General features: G+C 68.9%; 3 protein-coding genes across 5 annotated transcripts in view; 1 reads left to right on the top strand and 2 right to left on the bottom strand.

The window, feature by feature from the left end:
• The first annotated feature begins 4,004 nt into the window (after window positions 1–4,004).
• On the top strand, window positions 4,005–13,693 carry GLIS2 (GLIS family zinc finger 2). 2 transcript variants are annotated; one of them, XM_074598401.1, is made up of 6 exons: window positions 4,005–4,280; window positions 8,579–8,948; window positions 9,884–10,060; window positions 10,823–10,971; window positions 11,247–11,365; window positions 11,485–13,693. In XM_074598401.1, exons 2-6 carry the CDS (start codon window positions 8,595–8,597, stop codon window positions 12,261–12,263), a joined length of 1,578 nt encoding a protein of 525 aa, XP_074454502.1. In that variant the 5' UTR covers window positions 4,005–4,280; window positions 8,579–8,594; the 3' UTR covers window positions 12,264–13,693. The 2 variants fall into 2 exon arrangements, with proteins under 2 accessions (XP_074454502.1, XP_074454501.1); XM_074598400.1 differs by having other exon boundaries at window positions 4,145–4,280; window positions 10,838–10,971.
• Window positions 13,694–14,267: 574 nt separating this feature from the next.
• PAM16 (presequence translocase associated motor 16) lies at window positions 14,268–16,374 on the bottom strand. The gene is made up of 5 exons (XM_074598405.1): window positions 16,269–16,374; window positions 15,794–15,878; window positions 15,061–15,200; window positions 14,595–14,660; window positions 14,268–14,428 (listed from the first exon to the last, which is right to left on the bottom strand). Exons 1-5 carry the CDS (start codon window positions 16,269–16,271, stop codon window positions 14,342–14,344), a joined length of 381 nt encoding a protein of 126 aa, XP_074454506.1. The 5' UTR covers window positions 16,272–16,374; the 3' UTR covers window positions 14,268–14,341.
• A 199-nt stretch (window positions 16,375–16,573) lies between these two features.
• Window positions 16,574–23,789, bottom strand: part of CORO7 (coronin 7) — a 38,913-nt gene continuing 31,697 nt past the window's right edge. For both annotated transcript variants that reach the window (XM_074598398.1, XM_074598399.1), the window contains 19 exons: window positions 21,829–21,883; window positions 20,990–21,047; window positions 20,747–20,892; window positions 19,925–20,020; window positions 19,695–19,838; window positions 19,440–19,572; window positions 19,170–19,345; window positions 18,980–19,088; window positions 18,792–18,878; window positions 18,535–18,677; window positions 18,333–18,437; window positions 18,112–18,197; window positions 17,893–18,034; window positions 17,688–17,777; window positions 17,471–17,587; window positions 17,257–17,392; window positions 17,062–17,153; window positions 16,879–16,965; window positions 16,574–16,803 (listed from right to left, as the gene is read on the bottom strand). In XM_074598398.1, the coding sequence (XP_074454499.1) occupies window positions 16,798–16,803; window positions 16,879–16,965; window positions 17,062–17,153; window positions 17,257–17,392; window positions 17,471–17,587; window positions 17,688–17,777; window positions 17,893–18,034; window positions 18,112–18,197; window positions 18,333–18,437; window positions 18,535–18,677; window positions 18,792–18,878; window positions 18,980–19,088; window positions 19,170–19,345; window positions 19,440–19,572; window positions 19,695–19,838; window positions 19,925–20,020; window positions 20,747–20,892; window positions 20,990–21,047; window positions 21,829–21,883 (2,008 nt within the window). In that variant the 3' untranslated portion in view covers window positions 16,574–16,797. The remainder of the gene's footprint in view (window positions 16,804–16,878; window positions 16,966–17,061; window positions 17,154–17,256; window positions 17,393–17,470; window positions 17,588–17,687; window positions 17,778–17,892; window positions 18,035–18,111; window positions 18,198–18,332; window positions 18,438–18,534; window positions 18,678–18,791; window positions 18,879–18,979; window positions 19,089–19,169; window positions 19,346–19,439; window positions 19,573–19,694; window positions 19,839–19,924; window positions 20,021–20,746; window positions 20,893–20,989; window positions 21,048–21,828; window positions 21,884–23,789) is intronic.

The following is a 23,789-nucleotide window of genomic DNA, read 5'->3' on the forward strand; positions in this document are numbered from 1 at the left end:
GGGGGAGCGGGGACACGGCTCCTCTCCCCGGCCGGCTCACGCCAGCGCCGACCGTCCTGACCTGGCTGCTCCCCGACGCGCCCCGGCCCCATCGCATCCCGCCGCGGAGCGGCCCATCCTGCCCGGGCACCATGCTACCCTGGCCTGTCCCATCCCAGCCTGTCCCCATCCCATCACATCCTACCCTGCCCTAACCCATTCCATCCTAACCTGTCTTGTCCCCATCCTATCCCATCCTGTCCTGACCTTATCCCATCCTACCCTATCCTACCCTGTCCTATCCCATCCTATCCCATCCCATCCTGTCCTGACCCCATCCCATCCTGCCCTGACCCTATCCTATCCCGTCCTACCCTATCCTATCCTGTCCTATCCCATCCCACCCTGACCTGTCTTGTCCCCATCCCACCCTATCCCATCCTGTCCTATCCCATCCCACCCTGACCTGTCTTGTCCCCATCCCACCCTATCCCATCCTGTCTTGATGCCATCCCATCCTATACTATCCTGGTCTGGCCTGACCCCATCCTACCCTATTCTGTCTTAACCTGTCTTGTCTCCATCCTGTCGTGTCCTGACCCCATCCTATCCTATCCTGGTCTGGCCTGGACCTATCCTATCTTATCCTATCCTATCATGTCCCCATCCTATCCCGTCCTATCCTATCCCATCCTATCCTAACCTGTCTTGTCCCCATCCCATCCTGTCCTGACCCCATCCCATCCCATTCTATCCTATCCTAACCCAACCCAACCTGTCCTGACTCCATCCCATCCTGCCCTGTCCCCGTCCAATCCTATCCTACCCTATCCTCTTCCATCCCATTCTATCGCATCCCATCCCATCCTGCCCTCTCCCCATCTCATTCCATCCTACCCCATCCTGCCCTGTCCCCATCCGATCCTATTTTACCCTATCTCATCCTATCCTATCCTGACCTGTCCTGTCCCCATCCCATCCCCATCCCACCCAACCTCATTCTATCCTGCCCTACCCTATCCTACCCCATCCTGCCCTAGTCCTGTCCTATCCCATCCCATCTGGCACCATCCCCATCCCATCCTATCCTGTCCTGACCTGGCCTGTCCCCATCTCATCCCATACCCATTGCATCCTATCCTCTTCCCATCCTACTTCATCCCATTGCATCCTGCCCTAGTCCTATCCCATCCCATCCTGCCCTGTCCCCATCCTATCCTACCCTACCCTAACCCATTCCATCCCATCCTATCCTGATCGGTCCCCATCCCATACCCATCACGTCCTACCCTCAATCCATCCTACCTCATCCCATTCCATCCTGGCCTAGCCTTATCCTATTCCATCCTACCTTATTCCATCCCATCCTGACCTGCCTTTTCCCCATCACATCTTATCCCATCCTATCCCCAGCCCATCTGATCCTATCTTATCCCATGACCTCCAACCCTGACCTGTCCTGTCCCCATCCCGTTCTGTTCCATCCTGTCCAATCTCATCTGATTCTGGCCCACCCCATCCCATCCTGTCCTGTTTCTATCCTATCCTATCCTATCCTATCCTATCCTATCCTAGGCTTCCCGTGCCATTCTATCCCGACCCTGCTTGTCCCTATCCCACCCTATCCTACCCTGCCCTGTCCCCATGCCATCCTGCTCCGTCCTGTCCCATCCCATCCCATCCCATCCCATCTGTCCTGTCCCCATCCCATCTTGTCCCACCCCACCCCATTCTATCCTACCCCAGCCTGGCCTATCCTTGTCCCATCCCATCCCAGCCTGTCCCTGTCCCCAGTAGGGCCCAGCATCCCCCACCCCCTCCCTGCCCCCGCCCGGGGCACTGCACCCGCTCCTCTGCCCCACAGCATGCCACAGAGCCCAGCTCTGCCCCATGGCGGGGCTTGGGGGCTGCCAGGCGGGAGTCACAAGAGGCTTTGGGGATGGGGGCGGGTCTCAGCAGCCTTGGGGCTGCCGCAGGGTTTGGGGGGTGACAGGGGTGACATGGCTGGCGGCGGGGCTTTGAGGGCTGGTGAGTGGACTCCGGGGAGGGTGGGGGGGTGCTGATGGGGGCCATGGGGGCTGGCAGGGGGCGTCTAGGGGCTTGGAGGGGGGCATGGGGGGCTGGAAGGGGTGCTCAGGGCTGGTGGGGGGCCTGGGGGCTGAGGAAGGGGCTATGGGGAGGATGGCAGGAGCTGTGGGGGCTGGTAGGGGCCACGGGAGCTAGTCGGGGCCATGGGGGGCTGGCAGGGGCCATACGGGACCTCGGGGACCCCCCGTGGGCTCGGGGGGGGGGGCAGGTAATCCCCACTCCCCAAAGTGTGTCCCCCCCCCACCCCAGCCCTGGCTGCGTGGGGCCAGGGCTACCCGAGTGGGGACACAGCAAGCCCCCAAAGGCACCGGGGTGTGTGTGTGTGTGTGTCAGAGGTGGGCTGACACCCTGGGGGGGGACAGGATCCGTCCCTGCAGCACAGGGTGGGCACATCCTCACCCCCCGCCCCCCGGGGCCCCCAGCCCAGCCCCCCCGTGAGCTGGCAGGACAGGTTCTGCATGGTCCCTGCCTGTGCCCATGGGCCCCCTGCCCATCCCTCCCTGCGAGGGGGCTGGGGTCCCCCCCCTCCCCGGTGTGGGGACACCCATATGTGTGTGTGTCCCCATCCCCAAAGTCCTCCCAGACGCGGGGGGGGACCCCCCATCTGGGAGGACTTTGGGGACGGGGAGGGGGGACAGCAGGGTGACAGGCACCTGGGGCCACCACCACCGTGGGTGGCATCGCCCCCCCCCGTCCAAGACACACCTCACCCCATTTCTATTTATTTTTTGCGGGGGGGGGGGGGCAGAGACATCGCGCCCCCCCCCCCCATTTTGGGGGGAAAAAAGCTCCAGAAAAGGGAATAAAGGATGAAAACGTGGTGGCAGCTGCTCGGCAGCCACCGGCCCAAGGAGGGGGGCACAGCTGGGGACACAGCAGCGCCACCCCCCTCCAAAAAAAAAAAAAAAAAAAGCAACCCCAAACGCGGGTGTGACTTTGATCACCCACGTGGTGTCCCCCCCCTGCTTTTGTTACCCCCCCCGCCCTTTCGTGGCGGTGCTGTTGAGGACACAGCACCCCACCCCCCGCTCCCCCCCCAGAAAAAAAACCCAAACACGGGTGGGGGGGTGACTTTGATCACCCACGTGGGACAGTGGGCTCTCCCCTTCCCTCCCCCTTCCCTCCCCCTTCCCCCTTTCGTGGCACCGCCTTACCCCCCCCCCGTATCCCCCCCACATTTGGTGGCGGGGCTATTGGGGACACACCAGCTGTGCCCCCCCCCTCCCCCCCGCAAACTCCCCACGGGCGGGGCGTGCCCGGGGCCACCCGCATGGGCCAGCCTGTGTGTGTGTGTCCCCCCCGCGGGCCCCGGGGAGGGAGTTCCCCCCGCCGTGTCCCCCCCCCCCCCAGTGAGGGCTGCAGCATCCGGGCCGGCCCCGCCACATCCTGCCGCCGGAAGGAGCCGCGGCCCCGCCGCCCCGGGACAACCCCCCCCCGAGACACACACACACACACACACACCCACCCCGCCCCCCCAACCCCCCCCCTTCCCGCCGGGGGGTGACGTCATGCGGAGGCCCCCGCCAGGCGTGACGCCAGCTGCGCGCTGTGACGTCACGCGGCGGGCGGGCGGCGCCGCTCCTGCGGGGGGATCCCCCCCAAACGGTGTGACACCCCCCGCCCTCGCTGTGACACCCCCCCACACACACGGTGTGACACCCCCCCGCCGTGTGCCGAGGAAGGGGGGAATGGCCCCCCCCCCCTTTCTCCCCGCCGGGGGTCCCCCCCCCCCCGCCACGTCCCCGGGGGACACACACACACACACACGGACACACCCGGGGGGGGTGTTCTGCCGCAGCGCCGGGGTGACCTTGCGCGGGGGGGGGGGGTGGGTGGGTGTCCCCGTGTGTCCCCCTCCCCTACGGGGCGGGGCTCCCCCCCCCGCGGTGCCCCCCGGTGCCCCCCGCGGCGGGGAGGGGCCGTCCCCGGCCCCCGCCCAGCTCCCGCCTGCAGCCGGGGCCGGGCCGGTCGGTGCGGGGCGGCCATAAATCACGGCGGGCAGAGCCCCCGCCCCGCCGCCGCCCTCCGCCGCCGCCGCCCGGGGGACCGGGGAGGGGGGGGGGCAGGCAGGCAGGGCAGAGCCCTCGTCCGCCGCCCCCAGCCCCTGCAGATGTGGCGGAGCGGCCCGGCGGCCCGGCTGCGGGGGGGCCCGCTCCGCCAAGCCCCGCTCCCCGCCCCGCTCCCCGCCCGCCGGTGCTGAGCCCCCGCCGCAGGTACGATCGCGCACCGGGGAGCGGCGCTTTGTCGCGACGCCGCCGGGGGGGGGATACACACACCCACGGAGGAGGATGAGGATGATGGTGATGCCACCGTGGGGAGGGGGGGACGACGACACCCTGCCGGGAAGCCCCTTCGCCGCCCCGGGGGGAGCACCGGGACCCCGCCCCGGGGGGTGCTGCGGGGGGGGGGGTTCCCTGGCTCGGCACCTGCAGCCCCCCCCCGCGGTGTGGGGCGGGTTGTGGGGAGGGGGGGACGTGGCCCCGCCGCAGCCCCGGGGGGGTGAGGGGGAGGCGGTGGGGACCCAGGGTGGATGGCGGGGGTGTGCAGAGGGGGGACCCCCCCTGCCTAGCGGGTGCCGGGGGGGGTGGGGGTGGCCGTCACCCGCTGTCCCCCCGCAGCCGGGGCGGGTGTCCTGACCTTGGCCGCGGGTGGGGGCTGCGGCGGGGACGTGCTCGGTGGCTCTGCTCGGCCGCCGCCTCCCCCCCCCCGGGGATCCGCCGGTGGCCCCCAGCCTGCGGGGAGGGCGAAGGGGGGGCTTTGGCCGGGGGCCACAGGGCGGCCCCTTCCTGGTGCCACCGGTCACCCCCGCTCTCCATCACCGCTGGCCTCGTGGGGCCGAGGTGGGGGGTGGCCGAGCCCGGGCTGTGCTGGCACGGGGAGGGGGGGGGGTGTTTGGGTGCCCGGCTGGGGTGACCCCCTCCCTGAGGTGGCAGCAGCGGGGGCTGCCGCAAATTGTCCCCAATGTCCCCGAGTGCTGCCGCAGGCGCTCGTCCCCTGCCCTGCCTGGAGAAACCCCTCTGTGAGTGGCCACCTCCCCTTCCCTGTGCCTTTGTGTCACCCTGCTGTGACCACAGCCCCCTGTCCCCCCCCCAAACACATCGTCCCCCTGTCCCCTCCCCAACCCGGGGTCCCCGTGTCCCCGAGTGGCTGCCGAGCGCGAGGCTGTGATCCGCTGGGTGACAGGGAACCAGCCCCACTCTGGTCGTGTCCCCGGGCGGAGGTGGCAGGGTGTGTGATGCTGGTGGCACCGCCATGGGGCTGCTCCCCGGGGAGTGGGCTGGTCTCGGCCCCCCCCTCCTGCAGGGGTCCCCATGGCTGCCACGCACTGGGAAAGGGGGGGGACAGACCGTGGCACCATGACCAGGGGACAGAGCTGTGGCCACTCCTGGGGACACCTTCGGGGGCTGCCATCAGCCTGGGTGGTGGGCGAGGGGGGGGAGAGTGATGGGACAGTGACAAGCTGGAGCCCTCAGCAGGACGTGGCCCCCCCTAGCCCCGGTGGGCACTGGCAGTGAGGAGCGGCAGTGCCAATGCCACCCGCAGTGGGGCGAGATGGGGTGGTGTGTCCCATGGTGGCCGTGTCCTGCCAGCGGCCATGGGGACAGTGACCTGGGCGGCAGGGCCAGCTCCTGCAAACCCACCCCCCCCGCCATGCCACCCCAAACGGGGGGGCTCCCGGGACTGCCCGACCCCCACGGTGGTGCTGGTCTGCTGCGGCCACCCCTGCCAAGTGCCACCGCGGCGGGGGCACACAGCCCTGCCCGCAGCGCTGGCACCGCTCCCGGCTCGCCGAGCCCTGGGGTCACCGTCCCCTCTTGGGGGGGGGATGACGCACATTGGCATCCCTCACTGCTGCCATCCCCGAGCCCACCGCCCCACCGGGAAGTCTCTGCCCCATGGTGTGTCCCCCCCACCCCGTGCTATTCCTGGCAGGTTTTGTGCCGCAGCTGGGGCCGGGTGTGTGTGGTGGTGGGGGGGGGGACAGGGACACAGGACACCCTGGTCACGCCAACAGCGGGGTGGCCCGGAGACCTGGCACCCTGCCAGCTGCACCGGGGTCACCCCGGGTCTGGCCGGGCAGCGTGGGGGGGCCCCGGTGGCCCCCCGGGGGAGGGAGCTGGGGGGGGCTCCCCCCCCCGGTGCATCTGGGCTCCGTCCCAGCGTCCCCCTCCCGCACTGGGAAGCCCCTGGGCCCAGCGCCGCGCCGGACTGGTTTGAACTGGCGCGGCGGGGGGGGGCTCGCTGGGCGGCCGGGGTTGTGGGGGGGGGGAAGCTGGGCCGTGGCTGGGCTGGCAGCGCCTGGCGCGGGCAGGAGAGGCCTTTGGAGCGGGGGACACACACACACACGCACACACACATGGGGGACAGGCAGGGGCCTCGTGCGGGGGCCGCAGGTGCTGGGGCGTCCGGCCAAGCCCCATCGTGGCTGGTCCCCTTCCCCAGGGCGGGGGGGCCCCCAGGGCGCCCCGGTTCCCAGGAGCGGTGGTGGCGGCGGGGGCCGCGTGGTTTGGCAGCCGCTCGCCCGCCCGCGGTCGCGCTGGGAGCCCTGGCGTCAGCGGCTGGAGGCCCCTTTCCCACCCGCCCCACCCAGGGACGGCCATGGCCCCCCGCCCGGCACCCCCCCCCAAAAAAACGGCCCCCTGGGGGCGTGGGGACATGGCCACCGTGGTGGGGAACAGCGCTGATGCTTTGCTTGGACCCCCAGCTCTGGGTGGGGGGGCGGCTGCTGGGGCCCCGTCCCGCTTCCTTGGTGGGGGGGTCCTCTCTGATGTCCCAGATGGGGGGGGGCCTGCCCCCCATCTGTCCCTGAGCTGTGGCACCAGGCTGTGGGGCACATGGGGGGGTGGCTGGAGCCCGAGAACCCTGCGCCCCACAGGGGGTGGCTGGAGCCCGAGAACCATGGGGGGGCTCGGGGCTCCAAGCCCCCCCCATGGTTCTCAGGCTCCAGCCACCCCCTGTGGGGCGCAGGGTGAGGGTGCCTGCCGTGGGGCTGGCCCCATGGCTATGGGGGCTCAGGAGGGTGGCTTTTGCCACAGGGGATGGGACCCTGCTATGGGGCAGGCCCCACAGCTACGTGGGGTGCGGCGGGATCCAGCGGGGCCCCCGCTATGGGGCAGGCCATGGGGTGGGGAGTCGGGGCTCAGGAAGATGTCCCCCTGCAACGGGGCAGGGGAGGCTGCTATGGGGCAGCTCCTCCAGCCATGGGAGTTTGGGACCAGGGACCCCCCCATGGGGCTGGCCCCATGGCCAGGATGGGGGCACTGCTGTGTGTGGGGGGCTGCAGGCGGGGGGTCCCCCCCTGTCATTCCACTCCCCCCCCCCCCACCGGCCGGGCCCCGCGCCCCCCGCGGCTCCTCCGCATTCCTCAGCGTCTGAGCCGGGCTGGACCCCCGCCAGCGCAGGGGGGCCCTGCCGGCGGGGCAGGGCGGGGGACGGGCCCCCCGGGGCGGGGTGGGGACGGGACTGGGGGGCTGGGGCTGGTTTGGGGCGGTGGTGGGGGGGGGGTCCTGCTGCCACGTGTGCGGGGTGCGCCGTGCCCCCGACACGGCCCCTCAGCCAGGCCATGCAGGGGGCTGAGGGGGGGAGGGCTGGGGGGGGGGCAGGGGGGCACAGCCCAGGGACCGGATCGGGGCTGGCGTGGGTTGAGGTCAGGCGTTCACTCCTGCACTGAGCTGCCCGGTCTCAGCTGGGTGTGTGGCAGCCAAGCCATGGGGGTGGCAGTTTTGGAAGGGGGGGGGGAGGCGGGGACGGACGACACACGAGGGGTGGCGTGGCACTGCAGAGATGTCACCCTGGGGACAGTGGCAGGGAGGTGACGGGGTGCTGGGAAGCGTGTTGGGGGGATCGCTTGCAGGCAGCAGCCCCTGCTGTGCCATTGCCATGCTGTTCTGTGCCATGTGGTGCCACGCCATGCCATGCCACGCCACGCCATGCCGCAGGCAGCCCCTGCCCGGCCCCGGTGTTGGCCGGCGGGGAAGGGGCCCCGGTGGGGGAGGAAGCTCTGCCGCCTCCGGAGCTGGGGCCAGCGGGCTCGGCCGCCCGGGTCACCGCCGGGCTGGTGGCCGCCACCGCCCTCCTCTGCCGCTGGGAAAGGCCTCGCCGGGGCAGGCCCGCGGGGACGGATGGACGGGGGGGACGGAGGGGGAGGGCAGAATGGGGACACCGCAGCCCCGGGACCGTAGGTGCCCGGGGGGGGTTTGGCAATCCCCGGCGGGGTTTGGTCATCGGCCAAGGGGCTGTGCCCCAGACCCGGGGGTTGGCGACATGGAGAGGACACGCTGGGACACCGTGGGGGCCCCCTGTGCCCTTTGCCCGCCACAGGAGGGGGCCGCGGCAGGGTGGCTGGAAGGGACGGCACGGTTCCCATGCCAGCACCGCGGCCGCTGCCACCCGCTCGGCCTCCAGCCCGGAGCAGAGACGGGCATCACATGGGGGATGCTTTGGGGTTGGGGGGGTGTGTGTGTCACTGGTGCCCCCCATCCCCATGGTGACCCCTGCGTGTCCCCTGCAGTGCCCACCCCGGCACCATGCATTCGCTGGAGGAGCCGCTGGACCTCAAGCTGAGCATCTCCAAGCTGCGAGCCGCCCGGGAGAAGCGGGGTCCCCCCGGTCCCCGACGTCCCCAGCGCCCGGATGCCCCGCCGGCCGGGGATGGCCGAGGGGGGAGCCGGGGGGGTCGCCGGACCGTGCCGGCCTCACCGTCCCCCAGCCTCCTGGCACACTCCAGGCTGGTGGAGCCGCGGGATGGACGGTTCCCCGCCATGCCGGTGGTGGACCTCAGCCTCTCGCCCCGCTCTGGGGGGGAGTCTCCGGCCGGCAGCGCCTCGCTCTCCCCCGAGCGCCAGGGCAGCGGGGACCTGCCCGGCCCCCTCACCCCCCACGTAAGTACAGCCGGGTCCCTGTCGTCCCCCCCCCCAGGGTGTCCCCAGCGATGGGGACTGTGCCCGGGACGGTGCTCCCGACCTCGGCACTGTGCCCGGTGCTGCTGGTGACACACACAGCCCCCCCCCCCCCCCCCCCCCCCCCCCGAAATGTGTACATGCACCCTGGGATCAATGTCCTGCCTGGCCCCCCTCGACCCCAGCAGTGTCCCCAGGGTGGCTCTCGGGGGGGGGGTGTGGGGTGTGTGTTGCTGGGGGGTTCTGGGGTCTCTGGATGGGCTATGGGGGGGTGTCTCTGGGGGGCCTGTCGGAGGTTTTGGGGCTATGGGGGGAGCCTGTTGGCGGTTTTGGGGGCTATGGGGGTTCTGGGGTCTCTTGGATGGGCTATGAGAGGATCTCGGGGGGGGGCTATGGGCTGTTCTAGGGTCTTTGGATGGTCTCTGGGGGGGTTCTGTGGTCTCTGGAGGGTCTCGGGGGGCTACAGAAGGTTCGGGGGTCTCTGAGGGGTCTGTAGGGGGTTCTGACGGGGCTATCAGAGGTTCTGGGGGCACTATCAGGGGTTCTGGGGGCTATGGAGGGTTCTGGGGTCTCTGGATGGTCTCTGGGGGGCTACGGAAGGTTCCGGGGGCTATGGGGGTGTCTCTGGGGGATCTTGGGTCTCTGCGGGGGGCCTGTCAGGGTTTCTGGGGCCTCGGGGGGGTTCCGGGGTCTCGGGGGGGGCTATTAGGGGTTCTGGGGTCTCTGGGGGGCTATGGGGGTGTCTCTGGGGGATTCTGGTATCTCTGGGCATCTCTGGGGGGCTGTGAGGGGTCTCTGGGGGACACTCTAGGGGTTCTCTGGGGTGCAGTGGGGGTTTCTGGGGGTCTCTGGGGTCTCCATCCAGCTTGGCCCCATCCCCCACCGCTCCCCCCCCCCCACCTTGGGCTCTGCTCCAGGATTTCCAGTCCCTGCGCTACATCGACGGCCTCCCCAGCTCCTTCCAGTTCTTCCTGCCGCTGGGGGCGGGGGGCGCCCTGCACCTGCCCCCTGCTGCCTTCCTGCCCCCCAGCAAGGAGAAGCGCCTCCCCCCCGAGCTGCCCCTGCCCAAGCAGCTCGTCTGCCGCTGGTCCAAGGTCAGTGGGGAGGGATGGGGGGGAGTTTACGGAGGGATTGGGGGTGTTATGGGTCTGGGGGGGGACATGGAGAAGCTTTATGGGGCTGGGGGTGGTGATGGGGGGGGGCTGGGAGACCGCACAGGGGCATTGCAAGGATTGGGGTGGGGGAAGGTGTGAGAGTGGGGTGGGGGGCGGCACACAGGGGCATTTTGGGGCTGGGGAGGGAATGTGGGGCTGGAAAGCCCCGGCAGAGCTCTATGGGGCTTTGAGGGAGGGATATGGGGCTGGGGGGGGAGGGCGGTAGTGGGGACGGCTGAGGGCTGGAGTGGGGGTGATGAGGAGCTGGGGGCCATGCAGGAGGGGTGGGGGTTTGCTATGGGGCTGGGGGGAGGTCGTGCAGATGCTTTATGTGGCTGGGGGTGGTGGGAAAGGGCTGGGAGCTCACACAGGGGCATTGTGAGGGTGGGGGGGGACGTGGGAGCATAGAGGGGCATTTTGGGGCTGGGGAGGGGACGTGGGGGTGGAAGGCCGTGGCAAAGCTCTATGGGGCTCGTGGGGGGGGGGGATGTGGGGCTGGAGGGGGGGTGATGGGCAGCTGAGGGCCCTGCAGGTAGGCTGGGGGGGTCATGCAAAGGGCTATTTCCATCTCCCCAGGTGCTGGTGCTGCTGTGCTTGGGGTAGGGGTAGGAGCTTGGGGGCGGGGGGGGGAATGAGTGGCAGGGGCTGGTGCTGCTGGGGGTCCCGGCCCCCCCCAACCCGGCCTGGCCCCCTCACCCCCAGCCCTCCCGCCCGCAGTGCAACCAGTTCTTTGACCTCCTGCAAGACCTGGTGGACCACGTCAATGACTTCCACGTCAAACCCGAGAAGGACGCGGGGTACTGCTGCCACTGGGAGGGCTGCGCCCGCCACGGCAGGGGCTTCAACGCCAGGTGGGTGGGGGGGCTCTGAGTCACTGCGGGGAGACGGGAGCCCAGCACCGGGGGCTGTGCAAGGGGAGGTCTCCATCCATCCATCCATCCATCCATCCATCCATCCATCCATCCATCCATCCATCCATCCATCCCCTCCGGTGCGAGTTCCTGGGGGGCTGGATGACCACCCCATAGCCAGGGCATGGGGACAAGGAGATGCCCTGGGGGCTGGGGCTGACCCCCCGCCCCGGCCCCCGACTCTGACAGCCCCCCTCTTTCCCCGACCCTGGCAGGTACAAGATGCTGATCCACATCCGGACGCACACCAACGAGAAGCCGCATCGCTGCCCCACTTGCAACAAGAGCTTCTCCCGCCTGGAGAACCTGAAAATCCACAACCGCTCGCACACAGGTCAGCGCCGGCTGCCGCGCTGGGAGCGGGGAGGCTCGGGGATGGGGATGGGGACGGGACCCGGCGGGGCTGGCCGTGTCCCCCCGCCCCGGCAGACACGTCGCTGTGCCATCCCCCAGGCGAGAAGCCCTACATCTGCCCCTACGAAGGCTGCAACAAGCGTTACTCCAACTCCAGCGACCGCTTCAAGCACACCCGCACCCACTACGTGGAGAAGCCCTACTCCTGCAAGATGCCGGGCTGCCACAAGCGCTACACCGACCCCAGCTCCCTCCGCAAGCACATCAAAGCCCACGGCCATTTCGTCTCCCCCGACCACCCGGAGATGCTGAAGGTCCACCCGCCTCCCAAAACGCCCCTGGGTTCAGCGGAGGTGCCCTATGTTAACGGGGGGCAGCTGGTCATCCCCAACCCTGCCGCCCTCTTCGCCCCCCCGGGGCTGCCGGCGTTGCCCATCCCTTTGGCACCGGCGCCCCTCGACCTCAGCGCTTTGGGCTGCGGGGCTGCCGGCGCTCTGCCCGCCCTGCCAGGCCCCGTCCTGCCCCTCAACGGCGGCCCCTTGAACTTGGCCAAGAGCCCGCTGCTGCCCTCGCCCTTTGCCGCGGGGCTGGGGCTGCCCGTCATGTCGCTGCTGGCCAAGGCTGAGGGGGAGAAGGGCGGCGGGGGCGAGGGGCGGCCGCCCAAACCGGGCAAAGGGCCGGAGAGCCGCAAGGAAAGGTGCGAAAGGACGGAGGCGGGGCGGCCACGCGTCCCCCCCGAGAGCCTGGCGCTGCTGCCAGGGGCCGTGCTCGACCTCTCGGCCGGCGTCAGCTCGGGGGGCAGCCCCGAGGCGTTGCCCCCCGGCTGGGTGCTCATCCCCCCCGGCTCCCTGCTGCTCAAACCCGCCGCCGTGAATTGAGGGCCGGGGAAGAAGGGGGGGGGTCCGACGATGCCCGGGGCTGGACGCTGGCCCAGCGGGCAGATCCCACTCCCCGGGGGTGGTGCTGGGGGGTACCACCCCCTCTTCATCCCCCCGCGACCCCCTCCAGCCCTGGCGGGGCCTTGCTCGTGCTTTTAACCGTCACGAAAGAAGAACGGACTCTTCTGAGAAAAGCAATAATCCCTCGGTGGCCGCAGCCAGCCGCGACCCTGCGCCGGGGACAGCCCTGGGGGTACAGGGGGGGCATCCCCCTGCTCCCTGCCCCACCATGACCTGGGCAGCCGGAGACGCTGCTATTTATTTCTCGACCAGCCCCCTGCTCCGACAGGGCCCCAGTTGGGCTCATCCGCTGCTGCCGACTCGGTGTCTCCCTGCCTGGTGCCAGCGTGGGGGGGTGTGGGGACAGCGGGGTGACAGCTCGGGGACCCTGAGCTGTGCCCGGCCGTGCCGTCTGACCCTGGCTGGCCGATGTGGCTGTGGGCAGTGCCGTGGCCACGGCACCTCTGTGCCGGGCCCAGCTGGCTGGGCACACGCCGGCCCGGTGCCTGCTCGTATCCCTCCTGCTCCGCGGCCGCCCTCATCCCCCGCCACCTCCCCGGCAATCCTCATGACAAGGCACATGGCCATGTGTGCCGCTCGCCGTGCCGGCTCCGCGCCGGGGCAGAGCCACCCTGTTTAGCTACGTTCATACCTAACCATGTACCGCAAGCGCATGCAGGCAGCGCGGGCAGGACTCCAGGCGCTGGCAGAGCTGCTGCTGCCGGCCAAGGCACCGGCTGGCGAGGCACCCGCTCCCTGGGACGTGCTGGTTCCCCGATGAGCCGTCCTGGGGCGGCGTTGGGGCTGGCAGGACGCTGCCGCGGTGCCAGCGTGCCCGGCCTGGCGCCGGCAGAGCCCGGAGCCTCCCCCGGCACACGCAAGGGTGGTCCCACGTACCTCCTGCTGCCGGGCAGGACCCCCGCTCACGGCTTTCTCCGAACCGGGCTGGGGGGTCTCCCCGATCCTGCCCCCTCCCTGCTGGAAGGAGCCCCCTAGCCGTGTGCGCCCCGCGGGGAGCCGGTCTCCCTGCCCTCACCCTCCTGGGGCCGGGGCGCAGCGGCCGCCCAGTGCTGCCACAGCCCCAGCATGGCCGCGGGCCATCGACCAGGCCCCCCCCGGCCGGTGTACGTCTCCTCGCTCCTTCGTTGGTTTGTTGTTGCACATTCCAGGACATCAGTATTTTAACGGTCTCGAAGTGCCTTTCTATCGTAGTTTCTGGGTTGTTTTTATTTTCCTCCTGTTGGGCTCCATCGCTGTTAGCATAGCGTTTAAGGACTGCAGAAGTAAGAGATAAGCTAACGACTATAACACTATATTCCTCCAGGGGAGAGGAAGTTTATTAAGAAAACAATAAAGTGAAGTTGAAGTAAGTTCCTGTTTCAGTCTGCAATGGTGGTGACAGCCACCATGAGCCCGAGGTGGGGACAAAGCTGGGGGACAGAGGGGCACTGGAGGTGACGGGTGTGATCTGGGGGGCCGGGCTGGCTCTGCCTGACCCCCCGGCGAGTCCCCACCCTCCCGGTTGGGCAGCCTCGGTGCTGGGGAAGCCCTGCCACAGTCTGTGGGATGAGCCGTGGGTGGGGACAGCTCAGTGTGTCCCCCCCACCACGGCCCCTTGCCCCGACCCACGGTGGGAGAAGGGTAATGGCACAGAGCTCTCGGCGCTCCCGTGGTATGGAGCCAGAGGTATCCGTGCACTCAGGCCAAGAGCATCCGAACCCACCACGAAAATAGCTCCCGCAGCCTCCCCTGGTGCCATTTGAGCCCTGGCAGCCCTTGGTGCTCCGGGGACACCCCTTCTTTCCCAGCCGCCTCCCTCCTCCTCCTCCCCAGAGCGAAACCAAGCCCTGCCAGTCCCTCGCAGGGTCCGATCCCCACCGGGGCAGTGGGCAGAGGCGGGCAAGTCCCCTCTCCCTCCCCAGGGTGCAGACCAGCCAGGCCAGCTTCCAGAGGATATGGTATTTATTGGCTACCTATAAGTTAAGGGTGAGGGACACGGGGCGTGGGGGTGGCAGGAGTCACGTCTCAGCTTTCCACCCCTTCTCCTTCTCGTCCTTGTCCTGGATGCGGAGCTCCTCATCCAGCCGCTCCTTGGCTCTCACCACCTGTGGGATATGGGGAGGGGGTGACAGAGAGGGAGACGGGCCTGACCCCTCCCTGCCTCATCTGCGGTGACACTCAGGCTCTGCTCTCCCGAATCCCGGGCAGGGGAAGGTGCCAAGGGCAGGCGGGGGGCCAGTGCAGCCCCCCTCCTCTCCTCCCTTTGCTCACCTTGGACTGCAGGTAGAAGGAGCCTCCCACCGACTTGTCGTTCACCTTGAACAAGTGGTCGTAGTTCTGCCCAAAAGAAGTTCCCAGTTAGATTTGCCTCTTCCACCCTCCCCAGCCCTGAACCCCGGTGGCCTCCTGCTCCCTGTGGCAGCGCTGGAGGTGACAAGTGCGATCTTGGGGACATGGCTGGCTCTGCCTGACCCCCAGTGGGTCCCCACGCTCCTGGCTGGGTGCCTCAGGGGAGCCCACATCCCCTTCCCAAGCAGCACCGCTGGGCAAACGCAGGTAGGCTGCTAATGCCCGCGAGCTGCCAGCATGCTGCTCCAGTTGGGGCAGGGAAACGTCTAACTGGGATTAACTGGTCCCAGGACAGCACTCGCACTCCCTCTGGGACCAGCTGTCACCCCCATGCCAGGCAGCACCCCCTGCCAGCGCTGCTTCTCCCTGTCTCTGAGGGAGCTTCTACCTTCTGGATCTGCTCCGGGTTGAGGTTCGAGACGTTCAGGATTTGCTGAGCTTCCTGCAGGCTGATTCCGGTGATCCTGGAGGCGGCAGCAGACTGCGGCCTCTCTGAGCGCCCTCGTGCATCTGCTGCTGCTCGGCTTGCTGCCCAGAGACACCGAGGGCATGAGTCCCCCCACAACAGCCCCCTCTGGGGACCCCAAGGCCTTGGGCAGCAAAGCCTGCAGGCTCCGAGGTGCTCACATCCCAGTCCCACCCCTCTGCCCTCCTCATGCTGCCTCCAGCCCATGGGGGTCACCCGGATGAGGTCTCTGGCCCTGGGGAGGTGGCAGGAACCAAAGGGCACCCATTTACTGTTGGTGCCCACAGCAAGCTGGGCTGCAGGCAGGGCAGGACAGGACTACCGTGTCCCAGGGGACCATCCTACTCTGCCCTTTGGGGCTGCCGGGTTGCCTCAGAGCACAGCAGTGGTGCTGGGTCCTGGCTGGTGTCTGGGACAGCTGCAGGGATCCCATCCCAAGCTGAAAACGCCATTAGGCCAGCGCCAGGATGCGGGCGCTGACTGTCACCCTGCGACAAGCCTGGCAAGTGTCCCCTCTGGGCACAACCCCAGGGGACGGGGAGCAGCGGGGTGCCCTGGGGAAGGGGATGAAGATGCCACGAGGCGCCCAGGAACGCGGGCGCACTCCGCAGACGGAGCAGCATCCCAATGTCGGGGGCGGCAGCTCGGCTCCTACCTGCGAACTCCTGGCGCAGCGCCCGCATGAAGGCCCGTCCGACCACCTGGGCCCCCACCAGGATGATCTGCGCCAGGTACTTGGCCTGCGGGGGACACCCTGCTGTCACAGCCGCCAGGGGCCCCGTCCCCAGCCCTGTCACCTCTCCCCCAGCCCTGCCCAGCCCCCGCCCGTCCCCCCGGGGCTCTGCCCTGACGCTCCTTGGCCCCTGTCACGGCCCTGTCCCCTCTCCCCAGGCTCTGTCCCCCCAGAATCAGCTTCCCCGCACCTCCCTGGGCCCCGTCCCCGCTCTAGGTCCTTCCCACCACCATCCTCCGCCTCCCCGCGCCCGGTCCCTCCGCCCCCAGGCCCCGCCTGACCCGGTCCTCCGCCTGCTCGGGCCCTGCCACCTTCCCCGGGCGCTTTCCCTCCACACCCAGGCCGTGTCCCCCCGCCTCGGGCCCTGTCCCCCCGCCGCCTGCCCGTCCCCTCTCACCATGGCCCCGCCGCCGCTTCCGCCCCCGGCGGTCACGGGGTCAGGGAGCGAAGGTCGCGGCGGCCACAGAGACAGCGGCGGCGCGGGGCGGAGCGCCCCCTCCGCCCCCCGGCGGGCACAGCGCCCCCTGGCGGCCGCGCCGCCGGGAGGTCCCGCCGCTGGCTGGCGGGGCTGCGCCGCGCATGCGCACGGGGCGGGCGAGGCCCAGCCCGCGGCCTACCCGCGGTATCGGCCGTGTGTGCGTGTGTGTGTGTCCCGGCCCCCGGTTCCCTCCCTCGGCCCGCACACACGGCAGAACACGGGTGCTGGTGCAGCGGCTTTAATAGCGGGGCCTGCCCGCGGCGGGCACGGGGCCTAGGGCCGCCGCCCGGCCCGGTGCTGGGCAGAGCCCTAACTCCTGCCGCGCTTCCCCTCAGCCGGGCCGGGCCCCGCCGTGCCCTCTCCTCCTCTTCCTCCTCTTCGTCCTCCCTGCCGGGCCCGGGCAGGTGCAGGGGTCCCCGGCGTGGTCCTCGGGGTGCCGGGGTCCGGCCTAGTCCTGCGGGAGGTCCGGTGGGGGTGAGCGGCATGGCGGGACCGGCCCCGGGGTGTCCCTTTCCCCCCTGGTACCTACCCACTCGTCCTCGTCCACCCCTTCGAAGGAGTCCTGGGGCAGCGGGTCGTCCCGGTTGCCCAGCCGGGCCACCATGGCACCGAGGAGCTGCGGGGAGGCAGGGCAGAGCCGTGGGGCCCGGGGCATCGCCCCCAGCCTGGGCCCTGCATTGGGGCGGGGGGGGGGACGTCCCCCAGCACCCACCTCCTCCTTCTTCTGCTCGTCAGATTTCTCCTCCAGGTACACGGATGCAGGGACGAACTTGCGCGCTGGTGCCTCCTTCGGGGCCTCGCTCACTGGGAGAGCAGGAGGGCTTCGCCCCATGGCTGACACACACCCCACACACCCCACACCCGTTCCCCGTGGGCCCGGGGCCCTTGCCCTGCCCTCTGCACCCACCTGGTGTCATGTCAGCCGGCCGCAGGCTGGCACGGCGATGCTGCCCGTCCTCACCCGCCAGCCAGGCGCTGCCGCTGAGGGCCGGCTCCCACCAGACGCGGGTTGGCGGGTAGATATCGTCCTGGAAATACTCCTTCTGCGGGGGCGAGTGGTGCTGAGGGGGTGTCCCAGACCTCCTACCCCTCCGAAACACGGCTGGGTACCCACCACCTACCTTGACGCGTGGCACGTGGAAAGCCACCGGCTCGAGGGTGCTCTGCCCCAGGCGCAGCGCCCGGGCAAACTCTACCTCCCGTACCTCGCACACCGTTTTGGGCAGGAAAACAAAGCCCTGATGGGGTGGAGGCATGAGCGGGGCCTGCCGTGGGTCTGGCAGCACAGGCAGGGGGGTCAGGGACAGGCAGCACGGCCCCAGAGGGCCCCCCCTTTACCTTATGGGGTTCGTTGGAGGCGAAGCTGTTGCACTCCAGGAAATAGGGGGGTTCAGGTGTCACCTCGTAGAGGAAGACTCTGGTGTCACCCTGGGGGTGGAACGAGATGGGGGCTGGCACATGGTGCATGGAGGGTCCCTCCACACTGTTGGGATGCTGTAAAGCAGGTAGCCCCCCAGGTTTTTTTGGGAGGGCAAGCCCTAACCTTGCCGGTGAGGAAGACAACACTGGTATCCTCATCGTAGAAGGGCAGGAGGGTGGAAGGGGCCACATCAAGGCTGAGGACAGACAAGGGTCCTTCGGGCAAAGCCTGTGCCCGGTACAGGAGGATCCTCCTCTCGCTGCGGCTGCGGAGAGGTGACAATGGCAGGGGGGCACAGTGTCCCTTGGGGACCCCTGCCCCGGTGTGTGTCCCCCTCTTTACCTATCGAAGCCGGATACCAGGAGGTAGTCGCCGCCGCAAACCCAAACCAGGCGTGCTCCACGGCTGCCCTCGGGACCTGGACCCTCCTGCATGGGGTGAAGGTCACCCTGCCTGCTCGAGAGAGCTGGGGGTGCAGGCAGGTGCCCGCGGGGGGGACCCCCCCAGCAGGCACCTGCCTGCACCCCCAGCTCTCCATCCCGTCCCCACCGCTGCGATCGTACCTGTTGAGGCTGAGGGCTGCGTCGGGGCTCATAGAGCCGTAACCGGCCGTCTTTGCTCACCGTCGCCAGCTTCTTCCCATCAGGGCTCCAAGCCAGGCTGAAGATCTGGGGAGACAGACATTGTGTGTCCCCCCCCACCTCCACGTCCCCTGCCTGGCCAAATGTGTCCCCTCGGGTTGGCCCCAAATGTGTCATCCCTTACCTGATCGGTGTGTCCCCGCAGGCACAAGGCTTCCCGCCCGGCGCTCAGCTCCCAGATCCGCACCGTCATGTCGTAGGAGGAGGAAACCAGGAGATCGGATGCCACAGGATGGAAGCGAATGGAGTAGATCTTCTCCGTGTGACCTGGCAAGGGTGAGTGATGCATGGCTGTCCCCACCTGTGCCAGGATGGGGACACTGCCAGGCTGTCTTGTCCCCAACGTGGCATGCTCGGTATACTTCCCCATGCCCCCCTCACCTTGAAGGACAGCTTCGGGCTCACACAGCGTCTCCTGCAGCCCTCCCTTGGGGATTCGCCACAGCCGGATCTTGGCATCTTCACCCGCTGTGGCACCAAAAGGGACAGGCAGTGGTTAAGCTGGTGATCCGTCACGCCCAGTGCCGGGCAACTGGCTTGGTGTGGTCTCCCGGGGACGGCATGCATACCGACAGCAAGGCGCCATGGGTCGAAGGGGTCCCAGGAGAGGTCGGACACCGCCACACCGTTCTGGATGGTGGGCATGGCGGCGTCGGGGAGACGGCCCGGCTTGGAGAGCTGGGGGAGAGAGCCAGGGGGTCACCAGCACCGTACCACCGGTGCTGTGCCGTGCCGGCCGCTGTGCCGCGCTGGGGGTACCTCGAGGATGGCGATCTGTCCGCCGGCAGAGAGCAGGGGGAGAGCAACGCGCTGGTGGTTGGCACAGAAGCCGTCACACTCGCCCGGCGTGGTGAGGCTGAGTCCCCGCAGGTTGGTGAGGTGGGTGTCGCGGTGCAGCACCCTGCCCTGCGCGTGTCGGAAGCGGGAGCTGGGCCCTGGCGTGGGTGGGGGATGGGTGAGTGCCCTGGGTGTCCCCCCCTGGCACGGTCCCATCACGGGGGCGCCGAGACCGTCCTGCCACCTGCTCACCCAAAATGCTCTGCAGCGACTTCTGGCTGGGGCTGCTGACAAAGCCACTGGAGGGGCCAATGCTGGCCGAGAGGGAGGTGGCGGCACTGCTAGGCGAGGCCAGCGAGGACGGCGAGGAGTAGCCACTGCCCTCCTATGGGAGAGAGAGCAGGTGGGCAGGGGGTGCAGTGTCCCAGCCCTCCCCTTTCCCTGCGGGACGAGGGCAACGGGGACCCCTCAACACCCCCGGCACGCTCCCCCGCGCCCCGTGCTCACGCTCCGGTCTGCGTCGGTGTCAGTGGGGCCAGTGTTGGTGTTGGTGGGGCCGGTGTCAGCTGCCTGCAGCCGGGTGCAGGCGATGACAGGGGAGCTGAAGGTCTCTGTGGGTCTCCGCGCAGGGTGCAGGCTCACCCTCCGCACCTGCTGGCGGGTAGAGCGGTGGGCAGGGGGCAGTGGCAGCCCCTGGCAATGCTACCAGCGAAGACACCCCTCTGGGTGACACTGACCTGCTGGCTGTCCCCTGCCCACCAGGCCTGGGCACCGCTGGCTGGCAGCGTCCCAGTGCAGTCGGGGAACAAATCCTCATGGAAGTCCTGGGTGGACTATGGGAGAGGGGACAGTATGAGGTGGGTGTCACCGAAACCCCACAGCCCCTGTCCCACTGCTAGCTGGCACTGCTTGCGCCAGGGCACCCCCTGGTACGCCCCCGGGCACCGCAGCCCCTCCAGTCCCCACGAGCTGCGTCCGAAGCCTGTAGGTGTCAGACACCCCCGGCGTTGGGCTGCCTCGTGCACCCCTGAACGCAGCCAGCCTCCGAAACAGCACCCATCTCCCAGCATCACCCCTTGCAGCACCCCGCCCCCAGCACCCATCACCCATGTTTCAGCACCCAGCGTGCCAGATCTGGCAACCAGGATCCTGCTTCCAGCACCCAGGCACCCAAATTTTAACTGCTTTAAGCAGACCGCATTCAGGGTCTGGCACCCAGCACCCATTACACAACAGCACCCAGCTTTCAGGATCCACTCTCCGGCACCCAACATCTTGCATGCAGCACCCGGCTTCCCAAATCCAGCACCCAGCAAACCCATCCTCCATTATCCACCATCAGCACCCAGGTTTCAGCCTCCAGCACCTGCCCTCCGGCCTCCACTACCCACCTTCAGCACCCAGCACCCAGGTTTTACCTCCTCTCCTGCTCTCCCCAGGCTGGGGACCAGAGTCCCCCCTCACACAGGTGCCCTTTGTCACCCAGTGCTATCGAGGTGCCACCCATGAGATGGCACCAGGCACCCATGACACAGTGCCACCCGCAGCCCACCTCTTACCTTGCGCGGCACCAGGTAGCTGACAGGGACGAGGGCGGTGTCGGTGAGCTGCAGGACGCGGAGCACCTCGCAGGCCATGACGTCCAGGGCCAGGCGTGGCACAGTGGCCAGGCCCCGTGTGCTGCCCTCCGTCCGGCACTGTGTCACTGTGGGACAGGCAGGGCGGCCGTGGGGCAGGCAGCGTGGGCAGGGGCAAGGCCCCTGAGGCTGCCAGTAGCCGAGTGTGGGACGTGTCCTTCTTACCCTGGGTGAGCGCCGGCTGCGCAGGTGCCACCTCGAAGCAGTACAGGAGGTTTTCTCCCTGCAAGAGAGGCAGAGGGGACAGGGCATGAGCGGGGCTGTGGGGAGCACCCCACCGCACCCACATGCACCCTCCTGCACCCACATACACCCCGCTGCACCTCACTGCACCCCCACTTCACCCTCCTGCACCCACATACACCCCGCTGCACCTCACTGCACCCCCACTGCATCCTCCTGCACCCCACTGCACCCATGTGCACTCTGCTGCACCTCACTGCACCCCCCCCGCATTCTTCTGTACCCCACCGCGCCCTGCTGCACTCCCCTGCATTGTCCTGCAACCCCTGCACCCCAATGCACGCACATGCACCTCACTGCACCCCCCTGCATCCTCCTAAACCCCACTGCACCCACATGCACCCTGCTGCACCTCGCTGCACCTCCCTAACACCCTTCTGCACCCCACTGCACCCACATGCAGCTCATTGCATCCTGCTGCACTCCCCTGCACCCCCCCCGAATCCTCCTGCACCCCACTGCATCCCCCTGTGTCCTCCTACACCCCACTGCACCCACATGCACCCTGCTCCACCTCCCGAACCCCTCCTGCACCCTGCTGCACCCCCCCTGCGTTGTCCTGCACCCACATGCACCTCGCTGCATCCCCTGCACCCTGCTGCACCCCGCTGCATCCTCCTGCACCCCCCTGCATCCTCCTAAACCCCACTGCACCCACGTGCACCCTGCTGCACCCCCCTCACACCCTTCTGCACCCCCCGCCCAACCCTGCTGCACCCCCCCCTGCATTGCCCTGCCACCCCCCTGCCGTGGGACCTCACCTTCCCCGCCAGCACCAGCAGCCCGGTGTCGGCGTCGTACAGCGGGATGGCCGCCCTGCGAGGGAAGGAGGGTGCTGAGCCGGGGGCACCCATCGGCACAGCGCCCGACGACCTCAGGACGGATCCTGTGCCTTCCCCCGCTGCTGCACCCCCCCAAACCCCATCCGGTGCTGGGATACCCCGACATACCCCGGCACCGGACGGGGTTTGGGGGGGGTGCAGCAGCGGGGGAAGGCGCAGGATTTCCCATGCCGGGCTGCTCCCTTGACTCCCCCCAACCATCCCATCCTGGGTGACAAGTTTGCAGTGGGACGGTGGCACCGCCAGCCACTTCCAGCCCACCTGAAGCTGTGCCCAGCCGTGGGGCGTCCCCACTCTCAGCCTTGCACCCTGTGCCCTGCGATGGCACCCGGCCCTGCTCGGGGAAGGCTGCGTCACCCGCAGAGGAACCCCGAGGCTGGCCGGGCTGGCTCGGCCAGTTCGTGGCGAGCGCGTGGCACACCCCGACATGCCACCTGTCTCGCCCGGCACCCGCCGTGCCAGCCAGCCCCGAGAGTGCCCTGTGGCTGGGGCTGTGCCAGCTGGAGCGTGTCCCTGCTCCTTGGGCTGCGGTCAGGGGGTGCTCGGTGGATGGAGGGGGCCATGGCGGGGGGGGGAGAGCGGTCAGGACATGCTCAATGGCCAGAGGGGACCATGGCGGGGGGATGCGTGGCAGCTGGAGGGGATGATGATCAAGGGGATGCTTGATGGCTGGAGGAGATGATGACCAAGGAGATGCTCAGTGGCTGGAGGGCACCATGAGCACAGGGGACGGTGGTGACGAGGAGCATGGAGCCACCTTTCTGCTTTCCCTCGGCAGGGGCGAAGGAGGCAGAAAACAAAGGGACAATCTATTACTTTTGGTTGACGTTTCTGTGGCTGTGCCGGCAGGGCAGGGAGCCGTGTCGTGCCGTGTCAGTGTTTTGAGGAAATACGGTGAAACCAAGGCTGTGCCACGCTCTTGTCCCAGCCCCGGCATCTCCCCGTGGCAGGGACACCCCGTGGCAGGGACACCATGGCACAGGATGGCCAGGTGGCACAAGGGACGGCCGTGGTCGGTATGGCACAGTCCTGCCCCAGGACTGCTGGCACAATGTAGGCAAACACCACCAGGGTGGCCGCGGCAGGCACCGGTGTCCCCTGCCCAGCTGCGGTCACCGTCACCAGCACTGCCGCCACCGCTGGGGCCCAGGGTTGGGACAAGGGCACCCTGGGTGCCTGGTTGTCCCAGCCTGGCCCGTGCCGTCCTCGCGGTGCTAAATGGGGACTGATGTCCTGTGGCCCTCGGCACAGCTCTGCTGTCACTGGGGCATGAGAGCAGCCCTGCGAGGGCCACCCACTGCCCCCATGTCTGCCAGCAGATGGTGGCAGGGGCATGGGGGTACCGGGGTCCCTGGGTACATTGGATATGGGGGTCCTTGGGGGTGCCAAGGACACCTGGCCCCTGGTGTTACCAGGGGTCACAAGTGTGCCAGGGGGTGCTGGAGGTGACAGAGGTCCCACAGGCCCCTGTCACTCTGGGGGGTCTTGGAGCTGCTGGGGGACCCAGTGGGTCCCTGGATGGTCCTGGGGGTCCCTGTGACTCTGGGGGTCCTGGAGCTGCCAGGAGTCCCAGGGATCCCCATCAGGTCCCTGTCGGATCCCCGGGGGTCACAGGGTGTCCCAGAGGTCCCCATCAGGTCCCCGGGGTGTCCCGGGAGTCCCCATCGTGTCCCGGAGTGTCCCCGGGGTGTCCCTGGAGGGTCTCAATCGGGTCCCAGTCAGTCCCGGGGTGTCCCGGGGGCCCCCATCGGGTCCCGGGGGTCCCAGGGGTGTCCCGTGAGTCCCGGGGGTCCCCATCGGGTCCCGGGGGGTCCCGGCGGTCCCGGGGGTCCCGCCCCGTGTCGGGCCCCAGGTGCGCAGGGGGCGGGGCCTTGGAGGCA

The sequence above is a fragment of the Larus michahellis genome, chromosome 8 (assembly GCF_964199755.1).
Source record: "Larus michahellis chromosome 8, bLarMic1.1, whole genome shotgun sequence".
Classification (NCBI taxonomy): Eukaryota; Metazoa; Chordata; class Aves; order Charadriiformes; family Laridae; genus Larus; species Larus michahellis.

What these genes read in the sequence shown, in the direction of transcription:
- PAM16 (XM_074598405.1), bottom strand. An exon ending in ACCCGGAGCAGATCCAGAAG is followed by an intron (nt 14,661 to 15,060) that starts GTAGAAGCTCCC and finishes TCTTTTGGGCAG; the next exon opens with AACTACGACCACTTGTTCAA. An exon ending in CCTTCTACCTGCAGTCCAAG is followed by an intron (nt 14,429 to 14,594) that starts GTGAGCAAAGGG and finishes CATATCCCACAG; the next exon opens with GTGGTGAGAGCCAAGGAGCG.
- GLIS2 (XM_074598401.1), top strand. Translation starts at nt 8,595, where the DNA reads ATGCATTCGCTGGAGGAGCCGCTGGACCTCAAGCTGAGCATCTCCAAG. An exon ending in TCGTCTGCCGCTGGTCCAAG is followed by an intron (nt 10,061 to 10,822) that starts GTCAGTGGGGAG and finishes CCTCACCCCCAG; the next exon opens with CCCTCCCGCCCGCAGTGCAA. An exon ending in GGCAGGGGCTTCAACGCCAG is followed by an intron (nt 10,972 to 11,246) that starts GTGGGTGGGGGG and finishes CGACCCTGGCAG; the next exon opens with GTACAAGATGCTGATCCACA.